Source organism: Dendrobates tinctorius, unplaced genomic scaffold, assembly GCF_039654945.1.
Source record: "Dendrobates tinctorius isolate UK_male_01 unplaced genomic scaffold, ASM3965494v1 ptg000073l, whole genome shotgun sequence".
NCBI classification, from domain to species: Eukaryota; Metazoa; Chordata; class Amphibia; order Anura; family Dendrobatidae; genus Dendrobates; species Dendrobates tinctorius.
This window is the reverse complement of record NW_027361741.1, coordinates 5,237,297-5,258,637: the sequence shown is the minus strand read 5'-3', so window position 1 is coordinate 5,258,637 and position 21,341 is coordinate 5,237,297. Positions and strand designations below refer to the sequence as shown.

The 21,341-nt window shown below is 44.9% G+C and overlaps 1 protein-coding gene across 1 annotated transcript in view; it reads left to right on the top strand.

Moving 5' to 3' along the window:
• SSH1 (slingshot protein phosphatase 1) overlaps positions 1-21,341 on the top strand; it is a 61,554-nt gene that overhangs the window by 23,461 nt on the left and 16,752 nt on the right. Inside the window, exons 3-6 of the mRNA XM_073582588.1 lie at positions 3,743-3,846; positions 9,121-9,185; positions 13,553-13,674; positions 15,375-15,443. Coding sequence (XP_073438689.1) covers positions 3,743-3,846; positions 9,121-9,185; positions 13,553-13,674; positions 15,375-15,443 — 360 coding nt within the window. The remainder of the gene's footprint in view (positions 1-3,742; positions 3,847-9,120; positions 9,186-13,552; positions 13,675-15,374; positions 15,444-21,341) is intronic.

Here is a 21,341-nt window from a genome sequence, read left to right as displayed (position 1 = left end):
GTGGCTACGCCCCTGTCCTGCTTAGCTTCTCCATAGCGCTGCCCATTTTATCAGACTTAATTGCACACACAGCCCCCAGAATGGCAAAGTTTCAATCGCTCAGCCATTTGTCTGATTTGTGCTGCCTGGGGTTCAGACATGTATCTGATTGTATATTTTCTTTAACAAAAATTCCATACATCATCAATATATTAAACTTACTAATATATTTTTACTCCCAACACAGTACCATGCTCGACACAATGCTGTGTGTGGAGAGCTGACTGATTTCCGTAGCTAGGCCAGTCTCCTCCTGTGTCAGATGACAGAGAAGGGCGTGGTTTGCCTATTGAAATGAGCAAGGTAGCCAGTCCCCTTCACAGCGCCAATAACTTGGTTACATAGTCCTGTGCTCGCGTGTCAACCGTGGAACCACAAATGGCCTGGATGTGCTGATGGCTGAAGATAAAGGCACGTTGTTGTGACCGAGTCTGCTGATACCATGATAAATGGATCGTATGTTACTTGAGAATTTTGGAAAGGAGTAACCACCTTGCCAGTAGCATAGAACATGGAAAAAGGATTGTATTGTTATGTTTCCATGCTCTTCAGTAAACGGTGTGCTTTGTTGAAGCCTCCAAAACTTCAATGATAGAATCCATGCACCTGTCAAAAAAAGATTTCAGATCCATGTTTTATTTTTCCACGTTGACAAGCTTAAAGCTTCTTTCTTGGGAAAAGAAGCCTAAAGTCCTGAAATAAAAATTCTGACACATCCTACACAATGCCAGTTACTGTTCTAGGACTTAAAATAGCCAACTTGTTCATTACCTCATTCTCACTGTACTAAAGAAATGTTAAGAAAACTGCCAGTGACATCACAGGATGCAGATCTTCTATAGTTGGACTTTTAGTTCTTGAACTGGGTTTAACGCTGTGTGCTAAAGGGTCCAACTGGAGGCCAAAAATGTAATTCCTAGGGGAGGACTGAGCCCTGGTGCTTGTTTCCACTGTACACACCACTGACCAGGGCTGTGGAGTGGGTAGGCCAAACCTCCGACTCCTCAATTTCCATGACACCGACTCCAACTCCACCAAAATGGGCTCTGAATCAACTACTTCGACTTCACAGCCCTGCTTGGGCTGTGGAGTAGGTAAGCCAAACTTCCGACTCCTCAGTTTCCATGACTCCGACTCCACCAAAATGGGCTCAGACTCCACGACTCCGACTCCACAGCCCTGCCACTGACTACAATATTTCTTGACTTGACATTGCTTTGCACGTACTCTGATGGTGACAGAACCTCTCTACTTGCCTTAGTGCTGGGCCACTTTTGGGTTGCAGTTCTCCTGACATGTCCTTTTTACTACATATGTAGTATTGAGCATCATTTCCCATATCTCTGCATGGTACTGTTCCTCTTATTCCTCCTGGAATTTTTTTTTTTTAATTGACAGCTGGGTGTCACCAATCCCCTTGTGTCCCTACGCTGTCAGAGATGTCAGCACTAATTAGAAGGTGTCAGACTGAGTCGGAATATGTTTTCATAAAATACTCCAATAGGTGGTGTGGTACATTAAACAATATACTGACAAATCGCCCTTGGGCAACAGTTTATCTAACAACTTTCACCTTCTAATTAAAATATAACTTTTATTGATTATGCTTAAAAATTAGTGTCTTTTCACCATCCACATCTTTCAAAAGTGCATTTTAAAATCGCAAGGTGTGGACAGCCTCATCTATGTCATTCACCATGTGGGGAGACAACTGTACTGCAGTAATCATAAATTAAATTAGTTGTGGTCTGCAGGCTAGACCACTATTCACTATAAATTTGAGGCTGCTAGGATATGTTTCGCCAACAAACAAGTGTAATCAGGGGTACAACAGGGCAGTGGCTTTTTATTAATCGCGTATGCTTATGCTCAGTGATTGGCTTTGTTATGATTCATTGATAACAGTGAGGGCACAACTACTCTCTCCTTTATTGTTGGATACATCTTGTCTTGGAGGGCATTGGGAATTGATAAAAAGCCCCTTTACTGGCATGCTCATGCCGTTGTAGTATTGATAATGCCAATGTGTTGGTGAAACATATTAAGGTGGGCATTACTTTTTTGACTAGGAATGTCACAGCAGCCTGAAATTTATAGTCAGTGAAACATGTTTGGGGGGTATTACTACTTACCATTTTACCTTTTAAGGACTGGGTAGTCTGATATTCTGGCTGGGATCACACTTACAAGAAACTCGCACGAGTCTCGCGTCTCAATACTCGGGACCGGAGTGTGTGGCTGCATGTATTTCTATGCAGCGGAGCGCTCAGTTCCCGAGTGCCGGCGGCAGTGCCGGCTATTGAGACGCGAGACTCGTGCGAGTTTCTCGCAAGTGTGACCCCGGTCTCATAGTGAATTCTGGTGGACACAACTGATGTTGGTCTCGGCACGTTGTGATATGAATGAGGCTGCCAAAACCTTGGGAATATAGAATGCACTTTTGAGTGATTTGGATGGTGGTAAGATATGATTTTTTAAATAATTTTTTAGGCATAAGTGATAAAACTTGTATTTTAATTAGTAGGTAGACTTTACTATTAATCTTGTCCACCAAAATGTCACTTTGCTAATGTATAGATTGAGTAGGAGTACTTTCCCAGTGTGACGAGCCATGATGTTGTAGTTTGTGGACAGCCACAGTGAAAATGCACAATGGACGTCTTTTAGATGGATTCACAATACCTAGCAAAATCAGTAGTGATGAAGGTGCTTGACCAAAACCTCATCATGATGGTAAGGCATTCATGGTCCTTTTCTAAACATTGGGTAATGGCTAAAAATGGCATGCAATGCAATACTAAGTTCTGACTAGTATTTGTGTCTCTATAACATTGCCCAAAATAATCTGTAAGATATTATTGGTTCATAAAAATGCAACCATAAATTCAATGTGTATTCCACCATAGTATTCCAGGTGAATCCTTATTATGAGCTGCTTATTCTACCTGCTATCTGAATGGTTCACCAGCCCAGAAGTGACGTAATGATACTGCATTAGGATGACTTACAGAAATGTGGTCATCATCCCTAAGTAAAGAAGATGGTGAGGGAATCTATTCACTCTGGACCATTGGCTGTCTGGCAGTGAGGCAGTGGCTACAGGGCCGCAGGAGATCTCCAGAGAATATCTGTCTTCCATCGGACTTGGAATGAGTCTTAGAAGACCCCTGCTTGGGTGCTGGAGAGATGCTCATGTCTTCGCCTCGCACTTGAACATGGGTGATGCCAAATTCACAACAGCCAAGTTACTTCCATTGTAGGTGGAGACATCTGTAGGCTAGTGGTATTGGAAATTATAACACTGCGGTGGTCGTTTATTTTGGGCTGTACTCCAAATACTATGCTGTCTGGATTGAAACATACTCTTAAAGTTATCTCTTTACTTAGATTTTATGTATCTGGGATATTGCGGAATGTTTGGTAGTTGAGGACTCGATGGTTCTTGTAGGTGCTGGATTTTGAGAAGTTACCTTTTCTGTCATTATATGAATATATGATTCACGTCAGAGCACGTAATGTATAAACCTTTTCTTTCCCTCTTTTGTATTCTAAATGGTATAGGTTTATTAATTACTGCATTTTTAGGCAGTATTAATGCAGAGCGGTGCTGTAAATGTAATGTCGTCTGGCACAGACCTAATACAAGTCGTAATGGTTTTCTGTGTATGTTCGATGTAAATCTTACAGGATCTGTTTCTTTCAGCTTGAGTGACAGTTTCTTCATGGTGAAAGGAGCTGCCCTCTTCCTTCAGCAAGGAAATAGCTTCCAAGGACAAAGAAGTCTTCTGCACTTGCACAAGAATGCTGGTACGGGGTGGCCGTAAGGTCAGCAGCTTTCTGAGGGATACGGGCAAGAGGTTGGCTTTGCTACTAATTGTGTTACTTGGATCCCTCGGGGCAGATCACACGCATGCTTGTCAGCGTGACAGATGTTCAAGGACCTAACCTTCTGCATTATCCCATATACTGCTAGCCGACCTCATGGGAAGATGATGTCAGAATTGTCTGAGCTGTAGCTAATGCATGGGAAGTCAAGATCAAAAATCTCTTGTTCTCCTCTACTAAGAATGGATATTAATTTAGAAATTTGCATTTTATTGAGCCGATAACCATATTACTATAGAAAGGGAAGTAGGCTGAGAGTAATTTTTAATATTTTATCTAAAGGATATCCCTGTGTGTAAACCCTGAGCTCGGACTTGTAGAAAGGTTCACCAGCCAGATAAAAGAAAATGTGTATATTGTGATAGCTGCCCCAATGTCCCAATTTTTAGTTTCAATCCACTCTACTTCTGGGTTCAGTCCGTCAAAGAAAGAGCTTCCATTTATGTCAACATGTGACACGTGAAGCGGGGCTGGCTGATTGGTTCAATGTAATAGCTAAGGCCTCTTTCACACTTCCGTTTTTTACAATCAGTCACAATCCGCCAGGTTTTGAAAAAAAACGGATCCTCAATTTTTTTTTGAGGATCCGTTTTTTTCCCATTGACTTGCATTAATGGCGGATTGTGACGGATTGCTGTCCGTTGCATCCGTTTTTTGTGAGGATCCGCCAAAAGTTGCTGTCCGTCACCATCCTCAAAGATTTCAGAACGGAGCTTGTAACGTTTTTTTCTCTGGCGGATCCTCCAGACACTCATTTAACCCGAAATTCTTTCTGGGTGCCGGACAAAAATAAAAAAAATTCTCTCTCTCTCTCTCTCTCCTTCTCTCTCTCCTTCTCTCTCTCTCCTTCCCTCTCTCTCTCCTTCCCTCTCTCTCTCCTTCCCTCTCTCTCTCCTTCCCTCTCTCTCTCCTTCCCTCTCTCTCTCCTTCCCTCTCTCTCTCCTTCCCTCTCTCTCTCCTTCCCTCTCTCTCTCCTTCCCTCTCTCTCTCTCTCTCTCTCTCTCTCTCTCCTTCCCAGCCAGCGATTCCTTTAAATTTCTTCATTTTCAGGATCCGTCTGAAAACGGATCCTGTGCCATCCGTTCACATCAGTTTAGAACGGATCCGCTTATCCGCCTTTTTGGCGGATTATAACTGATGCAAAAAACTGAAGTGTGAAAGAGGCCTTAGCGAGCTCCTTTTTCTGTCTCTGCATATACACAGCTTAATATCTGAACAACGACCCATTTAAAAATGACATAGTCTCTGTCTTATCCATGCATGTAGAGGCATAGATAAAAATAAAGCCCCCCATACACTTTAGATGGCTGCCAGCTGAATGATTGGCCAAACCGCTATCTCACTGAACTTTCCTGTACACTGGAACCTTTGCTCGGTTGAGTGCTCTTGTGCCGTTTTGAAAGAGCCGCTGCCAGACATCTTTGGCAGCACCTTTTCTAAGGGAGAACAAAAGGATTAGCGATTGAAATTGAATATGTCAGATCTTTATTTGTACCAAAATCCTCTGTCCGTTATTTAAAGCAAATAAAATTACAGTAGATTAGCTTGTCCTTGGGCCAACTATGATTTGGAAACAAATACCGATTGCATGGTCTGTGTTAGACCATGTGTATACATACAATACCAGTCAAACGTGTGGACACACCTGTTCGAGCACTGGTTTTCTTAGTTCTGATTTGAATGTGCACATTGTAGATTCAGGTTGGCAGGAAAAGCGCAAATGAACACATGTAAAAATAAGCCATAAAGAAATGTGTGAGAAGCAAATCGGAATGTGTTGTACTTTGGATGCTTACTCTTAGGCCAGGGTCACACTTGCGAGTGTGATGTGAGAAACTCACGCGAGTCTCTCTCCTCAATACCCGGCACTGCCGCCGGCACTCGGACCTGTGTGTGCAGCTGCATGTATTTCTATGCAGCCGAACACTCCGGTCCCAAGTGCCGGCGGCAGTGCTGGGTATTGAGGTGCGGAGACTCGCGCTAGTTTCTCACACCACACTCACAAGTGTGACCCCGGCCTTACTCTCTTATTCTGATGACAGCTGTACACCTCTTTGGCATTCTCTCAAGCAGCTTCATTAGGCCGGGATCACACATGCGAGGAATATGGCCGAGTTTCGCATGTTAATACCTGCTACTGCCGCCGGCACTCAGGAGCGGAGTGTGTGGCTCCATGTAATTCTGTGCGGCCACATGCTTCGCTCCTGAGTGCCGGCGGCAGTGCCAGGTATTAACATGCGAAACTCGGCCATATTCCTCGCATGTGTGATCCCGCCCTTAGGTAGAGACCTGGAATGGCTTACCAACAGTCTTGAAGGAGTTCCAAGACATGTTGAGTACTTCACTCTGTTGTCCAACTCATCTCAAATTATGTTGGTTGGGTTAAAGTCGGATGATTGTGGAAGCCATGTCATTTCACACATCACTCCATTACTCTACTTCTTGGTCACATAACCCTTACATAGCTTGAAGGTGTGTTTTGGGTCATTGTTTTGTTGCACCACCAATGATGGTCCTACTAAGTGTAAAGTAGCTGGCATGGTGTGTCATTGCAGAATGCTTTGATAGCCATTCTAGGTAAGTGTGCCTTGTACTTGGAATAATCAACAGTGTCACCAGCAAAGCGCCCCCATACTCATCACACCTCCACCATCTTGCTTCACTGTGTGCACCACACATGTAGATAACATACACTCACCTTTTCGGCATGTCATAAAGACATTCAGTTTAATACTGAGAAACTCAAATTTTGGCTTGTCAGACCACAGTACAGATTTCCAATAATCTAATTCACAGTCCTTGCTTTGCTTGGCTCAAACAAGTCTTTTTTTCTAGTTTGAAGTTGTCAGTAGTGGCGGCTTTGTAGCAATTCAACCATAAAGACCTGTTTCTGTCAGTAATTCATGGACCGTTGATGTTGATATGTGTTTGCAATTTCATGTCTGTGCATCATTTATGAGGCCTGTGATCTGAGGCGCTCTCAATTAGCGGTTTCTGAGGCAGATAACTGATGAACTTACCTTCTGCAGCAGAGGTAATTCTTGGCCTTCCTTTCCAATGGCAGTCCTCGTGCGAGTCAGTTTCATCATAGCAATTGATGGTTTTCATGACTGCATTTGAGAATACCTTCAAGGTTCTAGCAAGTTTCCAGATTGAATGACATTCATATCTTAAAAGTAATGAACTGTTGTTTCTCTTAGTTGAGTGGTTCTTGGCATATTTGGACTTAGAAAAGTTGTGGAATAGGAATCATATCCGCAAAACACATCTGTTGGATGAAAACACTTTGTGAAGGCCAGTGAATCTAGAAATAAACTCTTCACGAGTTATACATGTTCATTGGTAGTTATCACACATGACTACTGGATAAATCTGCTTGCAAGAAAACCAAGGGGGGTGTAAATCTGTCATCAGGTGAAAAGAGACGTACTTTTAAGGAATCTTAAGATTTAATACGTATTCTGGTTTGTTTCAAACGTGTTTGTTTAGTCTGTGTTTCCATGTGTATTTCATGCCTTTATCCTAAATCTACAATGTGCACATTCCAATTAGAATAATGAAAACCACTGCATATACAGTGGGTACAGAAAGTATTCAGACCCCTTTACATTTTTCACTCTTCGTTTCATTAATGTACACCCTGCACCCCAACTTGACTGAAAAAAACAGAAATGTAGAAATTTTTGCAAATTTATTAAAAAATAAAAACTGAAATATCACATGGTAATAAGTATTCAGACCCTTTGCTCAGTATTGAGAAGAAGCACCCTTTTCAGCTAGTACAGCTATGAGTCTTCTTTGGAAAGATGCAACAAGTTTTTCACAACTGGATTTGGGGATCCTCTGCCATTTTTCCTTGCAGATGCTTTCCAGTTCCGTCTGGTTGGACGGTGAACGTTGGTGGACAGCCATTTTCATGTCTCTCCAGAGATGCTCAATTGGGTTTAGGTCAGGGCTCTGGCTGGGCCAGTCAAGAATGGTCACAGAGTTGTTCTGAAGCCACTCCTTTGTTATTTTAGCTGTGTGCTTAGGGTCATCGTCTTGTTGGAAAGTGAACCTTTGGCCAAGTCTGAGGTCCAGAGCACTCTGGAAGAGGTTTTCATCCAGGATATCTCTGTACTTGGCCGCATTCATGTTTCCTTCAATTGCAACCAGTCGTCCTGTCCCTGCAGCTGAAAAACACCCCAGACAGCATGATGCTGCCACCACCATGTTTCACTGTTGGGATTGTAATGGGCAGTTGATAAGCAGTGCCTGGTTCTCTCCACACATACCGCTTAGAATTATCACCAAAAAGTTCTATCTTCGTCTCATCAGACCACAGAATCTTAATTCTCATAGTCTGGGAGTCCTTCATGTGTTTTTTAGCAAACTATGCAGGCTTTCATATGTCTTGCACTGAGGAGAGGCTTCCGTCTGGGCACTCTGCCATAAAGGCCCGACTGGTGGAGGGCTGCATGATAGTTGTCTTTGTGGAACTTTCTCCCATTTCCCTACTGCATCTGTGGAGCTCAGCCACAGTGATCTTGGGGTTCTTCTTTACCTCTCTCACCAAGACTCTTTTCCCACAATTGCTGAGTTTGGCTAGATGGCCAGGTCTAGGAAGACTTCTGGTGGTTTCAAACTTCTTCCATTTAAGGATTATTCTTTTGTAACCTTGGCCAGATCTGTGCCGTGCCACAATTCTGTCTCTGAGCTCCTTGGCCAGTTCCTTTGACCTCATGATTCTCATTTGATCTGACATACACTGTGAGCTGTGAGGTCTTACATAGACAGGTGTGTGCCTTTACAAATCAAGTCCTATCAGTTTAATTAAACACAGCTGGACTCCAATGAAGGAGTAGAACCATCTCAAGGATGATCACAAGGAAATGGACAGCATGTGACTTAAATATCAGTGTCTGAGCAAAGGGTCTGAATACTTATGACCATGTGATATTTCAGTTTTTCTTTTTAAATAAATTTGCAAAAATTTCTACATTTCTGTTTTTTTTCAGTTAAGATAGGGGTGCTGAGTGTACATTAATGAGAAAAAAATGAACTTTTTTGAATTTATCAAATGGCTAAAATGAAGCAAAGAGTGAAAAATTTAAAGGGGTCTGAATACTTTCCATACCCACTGTACAGATGTGTCGGACCTTTTGACCATTAATGGACATGAAGATGTTATGTATGATGATTGCTTTTTCTTCCCAGGTGATCTTCCTCAGCATCTTCAGGTTATGATAAATCATCTTCGGTCTGAAGATCGCATCAAACTAGTAAGTTGTTGATTCAAAATGAGTTTTGAGCTGAGATTAAGGCGATCATTCTGATCAGTGGTATGGTTAAGACAAGTCTGACATCCCTAAGACTCAAATTAAAGGGTTTGTTCAGTGTAAAATGAAAAGTCTGAAGTCACTCCATGTGACTGCAAACCTATAAATTCCCCCAGAACACGCACTGTGCGCTGCGAGGATTTGATGGCTTCTGAGCCAGGAGCGGCGGTGATGTATGAGATTAATGCATACTCTCGGGCAGAAGCCGTCTAGTGGGCGCGGACTCGCTCCATACACTTGTAAGGGTGAGGCTGCGACACTAGACAGCGTCTGCGACACTAGACAGCGTCTGCTTGGGAGTATGCAGATCGCATATATCACTGCCGCTTCTGGCACAGAAACCGGTGAGTCCTCGCAGCACACAGTGCGTGCACTGGGGGAATTCAAAAGTCTGCAGTCACATGGAATGACTGCAGACTTTTCATTTTAGGACACACAACCCATTGAAACCATTTACTAAACCATTTTGGTGAATTAGCACTTATAAAAATCATACTTGTAGTCGGCTTCAGACTGGGTTGGCAAAGGTCCATCAGTAACATTGATTCGTGGGGCCCACTATTCGGCTACATGCAAAAATAAACTGACCCTACTACACAAATATATATTGTGCTTCTATATAATATCAATTTGGCTAGCTTCTATAACGAATGATTAGATGATACCTTTTTCTGCAAATTGTGATTCAAGTTTAATAGCACTGCTTATTAACAGTTCTTCATAGGGGCCTACCAGAGGATTCTCCGGTTCTCCTGTGGGCCAGTCCAAGCCTGCTTGTAGTGTAAACTTAACGTGAAGTGTTTTTCTCAGATAAGGGCATATGTATCCGCCCTCTGAACTACAATCCTCCGCACTTCTCATTAGGTTAATTTACAGCGCTCGCTGTGGAGCGCTGCCTGCATTGAATCCTCAGCCCTACAACTGACACTGCAGAAGCTGAGCACATACACTGTGTCAGTGTGTGCAGGTGCATTTTTCTTCCTCTCCTGTCAGCTTTGACCACCTGCTACCGTGTGATCGTGCAGCTAGCGGCCACTGCAGACAGGAGATGGATCGCAACCCCACACTCTGTGTGTGCTCACTGCTCTTGCAGTGTCTGTGTGTGGAGGGCTCATTCATTTCAGGCTGAGCTCCAAAGAGAGTGCTGTGAATTAATAAAAGGGGGGGTGCAGAGAATTGTAATTGACAGGCTGAAACAGAGCTCTGGGCCATGCCAAGGTTACACCGAAGCCCCCTCGTTAACATTTTGAATAAAACTTTTTTTATATAAAACACAATAAGTAAAGTCTATACTACTAGTAATAGTGTGATCTAGTATGATATAGGTGGCTATATCCCCTATATGAATGTAAAAATGGTTTATTTTGAGTTTTGGTGATGATTGACCTACAGAGCTTTATTCATGTACAGCAATATATGAATGGTCTCACCTACTGGAGGCTGCAGTGTAAGGTGATTTGCTCCAAGAAAATCATCAGAGCTTCAACCCCTGAATAAGTGTTGAAAATAATTCCTAAATAAAGTAAAATAATATTGTTATGCACTTACATTGTAACTATTGCCAAGCTTTCTAAAACTCTACAAGTAATCATTGAAGACTTTCAGTCCAATGCATATTCGTGTTAAAATTACTGTTTCAAACTTCTCGTGTTTCCTTCCTCTACTAACAAACCAATACTAATATTGCAATTTCCTTGCGTGGCTCAACCATAGCTCCAAAACGGAACGTTCATTGTCTTGGGTCATATTTAACATAGAACTTTCCTTTATTCCCTATATCCAATCACTCGCTCATATTATCTGCACCTTAAAAACTCTTATTCATTCTTGTCTGGGCTACTGCAACTCTCTACTAAATGGTCTCCCTCTTACCAAACTTTCTCCTATCCAATACATCCTGAATGCAACAGTCAGGGTTGTATTTCTGTCCAGCCGCGTCGGTGATGCCTCCACCTTGTGCCAGTCATTGCACTAGTTACCCATCCGCTACAGAGTACAATATAAAAATTGTCACACTCGACCACAAAGCTCTCCACAGTTCTGAAACACCATACATCTGTCTATCACTCTACCTTTCCCTCCGTTCTGCAGCTAATTTAAGACAGCCTCCATAATCTGAACCTCCCACTTCTGTTTCCAAGACTTTTCCTGTGCTGCGCCACTGTTCTTGAATGCCCTACCCGAGACAATCTGATTAAGGCTGCGTTCACACGTTCAGGTTTTTTCTCGTTTTTGCGGCGGTTTTTACCGCGAAAACGCAAAAAACCCAGCATCCCATGCAATCCTATGGGATTCCGCATTGCTGTGCTAATGCTGCGGATTTTCCCGCGGCGGAATCGCATCGCGGAAAAATCCGCAGCATGCTCATTAATTTGCGGAATCGCGGCGATTCCGCCCACATAGGAATGCATTGTTCTGCTTACTTTCCGCATGTGGCTGTGCCCACCATGCGAAAAGTAAGCAGATCATTTGCGGATTTTACCCACGGTCCGGAGGAGAGGAGACTGTCCTCCGGGCTCTGGGTACCATATCCCTGTAAAAAATAGAATTAAAATTAAAAAATCTGGTTATATTCACCTTCCGATGTCCTGCGCAGCGTCCCCAGGCTTCAGCTATACACGCGGCAGGTCGTGTTCCCAATAATGCATTGCGATGACCTTTGCTGACGTTGCGTCTCGCGATGCTGTAGCGGTCTCGCGAGACCGCGATGTCATCAAAGGTCATTTCCGCAATGCATCACTGGGAACGGGACCTGCCGTAGCATCGCGGAGGCATGGGGACGCTGTGCGGGACGTCGGAAAGTGAATATAACCCGATTTTTTTTTTTTTATTATTATTTTTAACATTGGATATTTTTACTACTGATGCTATTGAGGCAGCCTCAATAGTAAAAAGTTGGTCACACTAGTCAAACACTATGTTTGACGAGTGTGACCAACCTGTCAATCAATTCTCCAAGCGATGCTACAGATCGCTTGGAAAATGCTAGCATTCTGCAAGCTAATTATGCTTGCAAATCTCTAGTTTTTCAGCGGGAAAATCACAGAAATTTAAAATGCAGTTTTCCTGCGGAATGGAATTCCGGAATTTTCGCTGTAACTTCCGCCGGAATTCCGCTACATGTGAACCCAGCCTAATACCTCGCCCCCACATTTTAAGCTTGCTTTTAAAACATATCCTATCACCTCACTTCACTAATCTAAGGGTGTGTGCACACGCTGCGGATCCGGCCGCTGCGGATCCGCAGCAGTTTTTGCTGCGGTGTACAGTACCATTATTCCCTATGGGAAATGGAAACGGCTGTGCAGACGCTGCAGAATTTTCCGCGCGGATTATCTGCGGTTTCCAAACCGCTGAAAGAATTGACATGTCAATTCTTTCTGCGGATTCCTATCTCCACCATTGTGGAGATGGTGAAACCTCAGGGCCAAACCGCAGGATAATCCGCAGATAAACCGCAGGATAATCCGCAGATTTATCTGTGGATTTTGCAAAATCCGCACTGATGAATCCGCAGCAGATTCCGCAGCGTGTGCACGTAGCCTCACTCTTCCATGTTCCCCATTTTTAAATGTTTTTCAGAATCCAGTCCCTCTTATTCTTCTGTGTCCACTTCCTCCATGCACACAATAGCACTTGGTAACTGTACTTGGAAAGATACTGGCCGATGATCGGCTCATGCATCTTTATTTGAAAACCCAGAGTTATTATAGTGATGGCTGGACCATACACGAATAGCACTTTGTACCTATTGTGTCCCCCCCCCCCATTTCTTTATAGATTTCAAGCTTGAGAGCAGGACCCTCACTCCTCCTGTATCTGTTGCGTTGTATGTTACTTGATGTCTTTATTGTCTGTACGTGTCCTCGCTTAATTGTATAGTGCTGCGGAATCTGTTGGCACTGTATAAATATGGGCCTGTATCTATCTCCTGACTTTGCGAAGCCTAATCTTACAATTTGGACTATTGATAAATAGAGAATATGAGCTGTCGGTAATATTTATGACTTAGTGTCTTCATAGATGGTAGGGGGTCCTGGGTTTTGCTATGCGATAGCTAATATAATGTCTTTGGTAATGCTGTTAAGTTATCGTCTTACAGTATTGATGACATGGTCTTGCAGCTTTTAAAATATTTTTTTTCCTTCTTTGGCATAAAGGTAAAATGAATTGTATTACTGCTAAACATAAGAACATCTGTTACTGAGAGGGCATGGACTATCGTCCTGGACCAACAGATGGTGACAAATGCTCTTTATGTTATACGTATTTATTAGACCCCTCTACAATGGTTTGTTCTGTTATTTTAGGTTGTCCGCCTAGAGAGCAGCTGGTCAGATCGTGTACGTTACATGGTGGTGGTCTACAGTAATGGACGTCAGGACACAGAAGAGAATATTCTACTTGGCGTAGATTTCTCCAGTAAAGAAAGGTAATTGTTTACTATTATTGCCACAGTTATAAATGTCGCTTTGTTATTTAGAACATGTTTCTGCTTGATAGGAGATAAATGTATCATATCTCGATTACAAAAAAAAATTGAAGCTCGACCTTTTAAACTCCCTACACAGATTAAAAAGCAAAATTGAACAGGGAAACTTCACACCTTGTCATCTTCACATTTGGCCAAGATACCCAAACAATTCTGAAAACTAGTAGTACGAAGACATATACTGTTCATTTATGTATAATGGAGAAAACTATCTACAGCCTATAATTGTAACCCAAAGCATTTGTCATTAAAAAGGTTGTCCCCTAAAAGTACAACACCTTCTTGATCTTAATGTTTACCCCCATTAAAATGAAAAAGCCTATACTCTCTTCCCGTGTTGGTGGCTTTCCAGTGGTGTTGACACTTGCGTTCCTGGTGCTTGGTGAGCCCTACGCCTAATCAGCTCTGGCATGCCTATCCCCGCCTACGGGCGTATAAGAAACCAAGAGCAAGTGAGCGGCCAGCCGCAGCTCTCGCTACCTCTTGATCACATAGACGTTCAAAGGCGAGGACAGTGACACCAGCATTGATTGGATGCAGTGCTCACATGTCATAACCGCACATGGGCCCCGGGAACGCAAGTGCTGGCACCTCTGGAATGACGCCGGTATAGGACGCGAGTATAACTGTTTTTATTTTCATGGGAGCAAAAAGTTAGATGGAGAAGGGGTTGTACTAGTAGTGGACAACCCCTTTGGCTATGTTATCCTGAGCTTACACATGACTCTTTATTGGTGTCAACAATCAAGAAAAGAGGAGAGTGCAGGATTGTGGTAATCACAAAATGAATAAAATCATATTCGTTTTAATAAATACAATTTAAAAAAACATCTAAAAACACAACAGACACAATCAGATTAGCAGGTAAAGGAAATTTATGTGGTTTCTAAAGCACCCCTTCTTCCCTCCATACAAGTGTAGAAAATACAGGAAAAAGTAGAAAGAAAAGTAACAAGCACATGATAACAAATAAATATCAAGAGAGCGGTGCCATAATAGACCAGTTAATGCCTTGAAAGGAAAGGGGAAACCTAAGTAAATACTACAGTAGCATGATACAACAATGGGTCACCCACCAAACCCCCCCGGAAGCACGTTTCGTCTTTGTGTCGAGTACAAGGGTACTCTAACTAGGATAGTTTATTGTTTGTTCACAGGATAGGTGATAAATAAATGCTAGGACCTTCAACAGTCACTAAAACAGAGCTCCTCCTCGCCAAAAGTCGGGGGGCTCAGGATTTAGGCTTCAGTGACGATAGGAGTCCCAGCAGTCTTTTATCACGTCCTTTTACATTCCATATACTGATATTACCACTATTAGTGATGACATTATTAGCTGATTCTTTCCTTTAGCAAAGTAGGAGTCATTTAAGTTTCGTGATGAGCAGATGCCGTCATACTGTCCGAATAGCCACAACCAGCGCAGATTACTCATTCCTCTCTTCCTCTTATAACCAAAATTGCTTGCACTTGTAAAAGGATACAACCCAGGTGATATACATTTAGACATTCTCGTAGATTCAATCCTTAAAATGTAAGCGAGATTTCAAGGTAAATCTTCGTTATCAGTTAAACAATGATTTTCTGAATCCAACAATCTCTTGATCGCAGATGTTCCTCCTGTTCTTCCCTCCTTATAGTAAAAGTTGCACTATTGGCATGGTCCTGCACTTGTGGAGCGACACCACCATACGTTTGGATGGAGATGGGTAAGTGACTGCAGCCAGCACACAATCATTGCATTTTATCCAGATGTCAGGGATGATAAATGTGTTTGATCCCACAGAGATAGTAGGAATGTGATATGGTCTCTCACCAGGCGTGTTTCATCTTCTCATAGTAGCGACTATTAATGGTTTTGTAAGGTAAGAAAACCTTTAAAGAAGCACTCCCATCAAAGTATTTTTCTATAGCAACCTTCCACGACAGCATAGGAGGTTGTCTCCACGCCCTAATGGGGGACAGGAGTACAAGAGGTTAAAAGGTCCCACCCACCTCCCTCTCACCAGTGTCTTTCCTGTCCCCCATGGGGCATGGAGAGGTTCGGTATGCTGTGTGGCCGGCTGCTGCAGCGTACCTGGTATCCTAAGCCAGGCAGTGGTGGTCGGTGGCGCTGCCTCCCCTCCTCCAGACTGCTCCCGTCTTCTTAGAATTCGGGGCCGTTCCTGGCCCACCCGCGCTCTCCCAGGGGTAGTAAAGCGGGCCAATGATCCCCGACTGGAGGCCTCCCGCAGCTCTCCGGTCTCTCCTCCGCCTGCTGCGCGCTGTGCGGTGACCCGGAAGTGACGTCACGCGCGGTCACTTCCGGGGTATGTCTGACGACTTCCTATCATGGCGGCCCCCATTCAGCTGCCGGCGCATGGAGCTCGCCAGCACCCGCTGTGCCTGCTCCAGGACCCAGGGAAGAGGATGGGGAAAAGTGAAAAACTGCGCTGAGGGCGGGGTTAACCCCTTATTAACCCGCCGGAAGACGCTGACAGGTAAGACGAAATCCCCTGTCAGCATGGACGGTTCTTCCTGCCCTGCGTCTGCAGAGCCCAGCGCTGCCCCAGCCACAGTGAGTGTTACCTGGGGTGGGTCCTAGTGGTGCGGTCCTGGGATAGAGGTCCTCAAAATGCTTATCCCCCTTTTTTATAGGGAGAAAAGTCTGCCCACAAAAGCACCAATACCACCAGCAAGTCAGCCAAGTGTGCCATATACAGTGCAAAACTTCCCTCAAAGTGGGTGAAAAAACTGTGTCAGGCTTGCACGGACAGGGTGATCAGGGCTGAGCACCCGTCACTAATTGGCGAAATCCACAGCCTGGTTACTCATCAGGTCCAGACCTCTCTGGCTGCCCTGTCTGCCCCACCACCACCTCCTCCTCCGATTGTAGGCTCCCCAGCCCCCAAAAAATGGAAAATACAAATAGAGGACTCGGAATCCGAATCAGAGAGGTCATATAATTCAGGCTCCGAGAGTTGGGAACAACCGGGAACTTCCAAATCAGCCGAAACTAGGAGATACCTCCTTTCTGCGGGATATGTGGAGGAGCTGGTCAGTGCTGTGCGGGCCACCATGGGCCTAGAGGACGAACCAGTTACTCAGTCAGTACAGGACCGCATGTTCGGAGGATTTGAGGGACCCAGACAAACAGGTTTCCCAGTTCATAAGAGCATAGTAGACATGATCTCTCAGGAATGGGAGTCCCCAGAGAAGCGCTACTCAGCCCCGTCGGAGCTCAGGCATAGATTCCCCCTGGAAGGAGAGGAGTTTAATTGGGACATCCCGAAGTTTGATGTCCAGGTGGCGAGAGTGGTGAAAAAGACGGTCCTTCCATTTGATGACGTGTCCCAGCTTAGAGACCCAATGGACCGTAAGGCAGAAAGCCTCCTAAGAAAAGCCTGGGAAACTTCTGCCTTCTCCCTAAAATCAGGAATAGCGTCCACATGTGTCTCTAGGTCTTTCTTCCAATGGATAGAGGAACTAGAGAGTCATATTTCCTGGGGAACCTCAAGAGGTGACCTCCTTAACTCCCTTCCCATACTACAGAGAGCTACAGGCTTCTTGGCCGATGCATCAATGGAGATGATCCGCACCTCTGCCAGAGCCATGGTCCAGTCCAATTCTGCAAGACGGGCCCTTTGGCTTAAAACGTGGAGCGGGGACGTGACTTCCAAAGTTAAACTCTGCTCCTTACCCTTCAAGGGTGAACATGTCTTTGGCCCAGCCTTAGATGAAATTCTTGAAAAGGCCACAGATAAGAAGAAGGTGCTTCCTGAGCAGAGGACCACAAAAAAGCGGCTTTTTTGAGCCCCCCAGAATCAGCCATCCCAGCCGAGAGGCAAGGGAAAGACGGGAAGATGGAGTTATGCTAAGGGGAGAGGCAGGAACATCCTGGTCCCCCAGCAGCAGCCACAAGAAAAGCAATGACTCGACCCCGGTGGGGGGAAGGCTTTCGAGGTTTATTCACTCTTGGCAGATGATTTCCAACAGCCCCTGGGTCCTCAGCGTGATCAGGGAGGGCCTGCTGCTATAACTCGAATCCTTCCCCCCGCGGGGTATAAGAGTTACCTCCCTACCACCTCGGGAGTCCCCAGCATTAAAAACTGGCATCCAGCTCCTGCTCCAATCAAACGCCATCTCTCCGGTCGCTGTGGAGGAACGGGGAAGAGGGCATTATTCCAGACTGTTCCTAGTAAGAAAACCCACAGGAGAGGCAAGAATATTAATAAATCTGAAGGGCCTCAACCGACACATCGTATATCACAGATTCAAGATGGAGTCGGTGAAGACCGCCATTCCTCTGATAGGGCCGTCTCACTTCATGGCAACCATAGACTTAAAGGATGCCTATTTTCACATCCCCATACATCCTTCTCACAGGAGGTATCTGAGGTTTGCGATCCGCCAGGGTACAGAAGTCAGGCACTATCAGTACAACGTGCTTCCCTTTGGGATATCCTCTGCCCCTCGAGTATTTTCCAAGGTTATGGCAGAAGCTGTGTCCCACATCAGAGGGCAGGGCATATGCATTGTGCCCTACCTGGACGACCTGCTGATAATAGGAGCCTCCTACCAGATCCTGGAAAGCCAGGTGACTCAAACCCTGAGTATTCTTCAATCATTGGGGTGGATCCCGAATATAAAAAAGTCACAGATCCAGCCCTCCCAGGAAATAAAATTCTTAGGAGTCCTCCTAGATTCAAGACAACAAATGACCTTCCTCCCAGAGGAACATCAGAGGTCCATAATATCAAGGATCTCAGCTTTCAGGGAACAAAGGTCCCCAACCCTCAGGTCAGCCATGTCTATACTAGGGTCAATGACCTCCTGTATCCAGTCAGTGCCTTGGGCACAGGCCCACTCCAGAATACTCCAGTCCCACATCTTGGGGAGCTGGAACGGGGATCATATCTGCCTGAACAAAAGAGTCAAGACCCCAGGAAAGGTGAAAGCTTCACTAGTATGGTGGATGGACCGCAAGAATCTGTGCACGGGAATCAACTGGTCCCAGATTCCCCTGGTCACGGTAACATCAGATGCCAGCAAAAAAGGCTGGGGAGCTGTGGTGTCCCGACAACCATTCCAGGGGTTGTGGAGCCAGAAAATGAGTGCAAAATCCTCAAACTTTAGGGAGCTGAAGGCCGTGGAGGAAGCTCTTCTGGCAGCAAGACACCTAGTCCAGAGCCATCATATCAGAGTCTATTCGGACAATGTAGCAACAGTGGCCCATCTCAGACACCAAGGCGGCACGAGATCCAGCAGCCTAGAGGGCCTTTCTTGTCAAACATTTTGCTGGGCCGAAAGACACCTCCGTTCTCTAACGGCAGTCCACCTAAAGGGTACCTCCAATCTTCAAGCAGATTTCTTGAGCAGAAAATGCATCCAGCCTGGGGAGTGGAGCCTAAACCAAAGAGTCTTTCAGAGGCTCGTCAACAGGTGGGGTCTTCCAGAGGTGGATCTACTGGCCTCAAGAGAAAATGCCCAAGTGAGAAACTACTTCTCCCTGAACCCCAGAGACAGCTCCCTGGGGGTAGATGCCTTCGCCCACAGGTGGAGATTTCGTCTGGCGTATGCATTCTCGCCAGTTCCAATCCTTGCCGCAACCCTAAGGAAAATCCGGGAGGATCGGACCCAAACCATTCTAGTAGCCCCGCTATGGCCAAAGAGGAGCTGGTACTCTCTAATTATGGAGCTGCAGGTAGACGGGCCATTCCACCGACCCCTGGAAGACGACCTTCTCTTGCAGGGCCCTCTACATCACCCAAACCTCCGGGGAATGAAGTTAGTGGCCTGGTTACTGAGACCCAGATCCTGAGGGCCAGGAGGCTATCAGAAGCAGTAATAAAAACCCTCCAGAAATCTCGGAAACCGGTCACCATTGCTATCTAGTACAAACTTATTACCCTCACCCACAAAGCCCTTTATGGCTCAGCACCACCCTACATCTCCTCCCTTGTTTCAGTATACCATCCTACCCGCGCCCTCCGTTCTGCTGATGACCTGAGGTTAGCATCCTCAATAATCAGAACCTCTCACTCCCGTCTTCAAGACTATACACGTGCTGCGCCAATTCTTTGGAATGCACTTCCCAGGTCAATACGATTAGTCCCCAATCCCCACAATTTTAAGCGTGCCCTGAAAACGCATTTATTCAGACTGGCCTATCGCCTCAACATATTAACCTAATCTATCCCTGTGTGGCACAGCCAAAAGTTTTTTATCATAACCAGGTTCCCCGCATCATGTTCTCACATGCTTTATGCATCCATTAGCCCTTTGCATCCGTACTGTTACACACTTAACATTATGGCTGGTCCATACAATCAGGGCAATTGTTACCACCCACCTTTCGTGTCTTCCCTTTTTTCCTCATAGATTGTAAGCTTGCGAGCAGGGCCCTCATTCCTCTTGGTATCTGTTATGATCTATGTGATTATTGTTATGCTGTAATGTATATTGTCTGTACAAGTCCCCTCTGAAATGTAAAGTGCTGCGGAATATGTCAGCGCTATAGAAATAAAATTTATTATTATTATTATTATTATCTATAACAAAATATGGAAAAAGTTTTCCTCATGGTGTCTGCCAGATTTGGCTGACCCAGAAAACCCTAACATTTCCCGTATCCTGGATTTTGTACAGAGGGGGCTTGAGCTAGGTCTAAAACCCAGCACGCTTAAAGTTCAGATATCAGCATTAAGTTCCATGTTCGACTGTGACTTGGCCAACCACAGGTGGATAAAAAGATTCATCACATCAGCCACTAGGCTACATCCAAAAAGGCTAGTCGCCATTCCACCTTGGGACTTGAATGTGGTACTTACGGGACTCACTCAATTACCCTTTGAGCCCCTGCCATCCTGTACTTCTCAGCTGCTCTCCTGTAAAGTGGCCTTCCTTATAGCAATAACCTTGGCAAGGCGAATAGGAGAGCTCCAAGCTCTCTCAATCAGGGATCCCTACCTAACCATTAGGGACCATTCCATAGTTCTTTCCCTTGATCCATCGTTCCTACCAAAGGTTGTGTCTGATTTCCATAGATCGCAGGAAATCATTCTTCCCTCGTTTTGTCAAAACCCAGCGAACCCTAAGGAAAAGGTGTTTCATACGCTGGACGTGAGGCGCATAATTCTCTACTACTTAGAGTGTACCAAACCCTATAGAATTGATCACAACCTATTTATCCATACTTCTGGTCCAAACAAGGGAAAGAAGGTAGCAAAAAAACACCATTGCCAATTGGATTAAGAAAGCCATCTCCGAAGCATACCTGGCGCAGAACATCGCTCCCCCTACTGGGATCAAAGTGCATTAAACACGAGCTACCTCTACTTCATGGGCTGAGAGGGCAGGCGCATCTTCGGAGCAGATTTGTAAGGCAGCAACCTGGTCCTCCTTACATACTTTCACTAAACACTACAGGTTGGACCTTGTGTCCAACAGGGATCTAGTCTTTGGCCGAAATGTTCTTCAGGCCATTGTCCCCCCCAGTGCAGTATAGGTTGTTATGCCTCCTATACTGTCGTGGAAGGTTGCTAGAGAAAATAGAATTAGACTTACCGGTAGTTCGGTTTCTAGAAACCTTCCACGACACCACTATTTCCCTCCCTGCATTCTTGGAC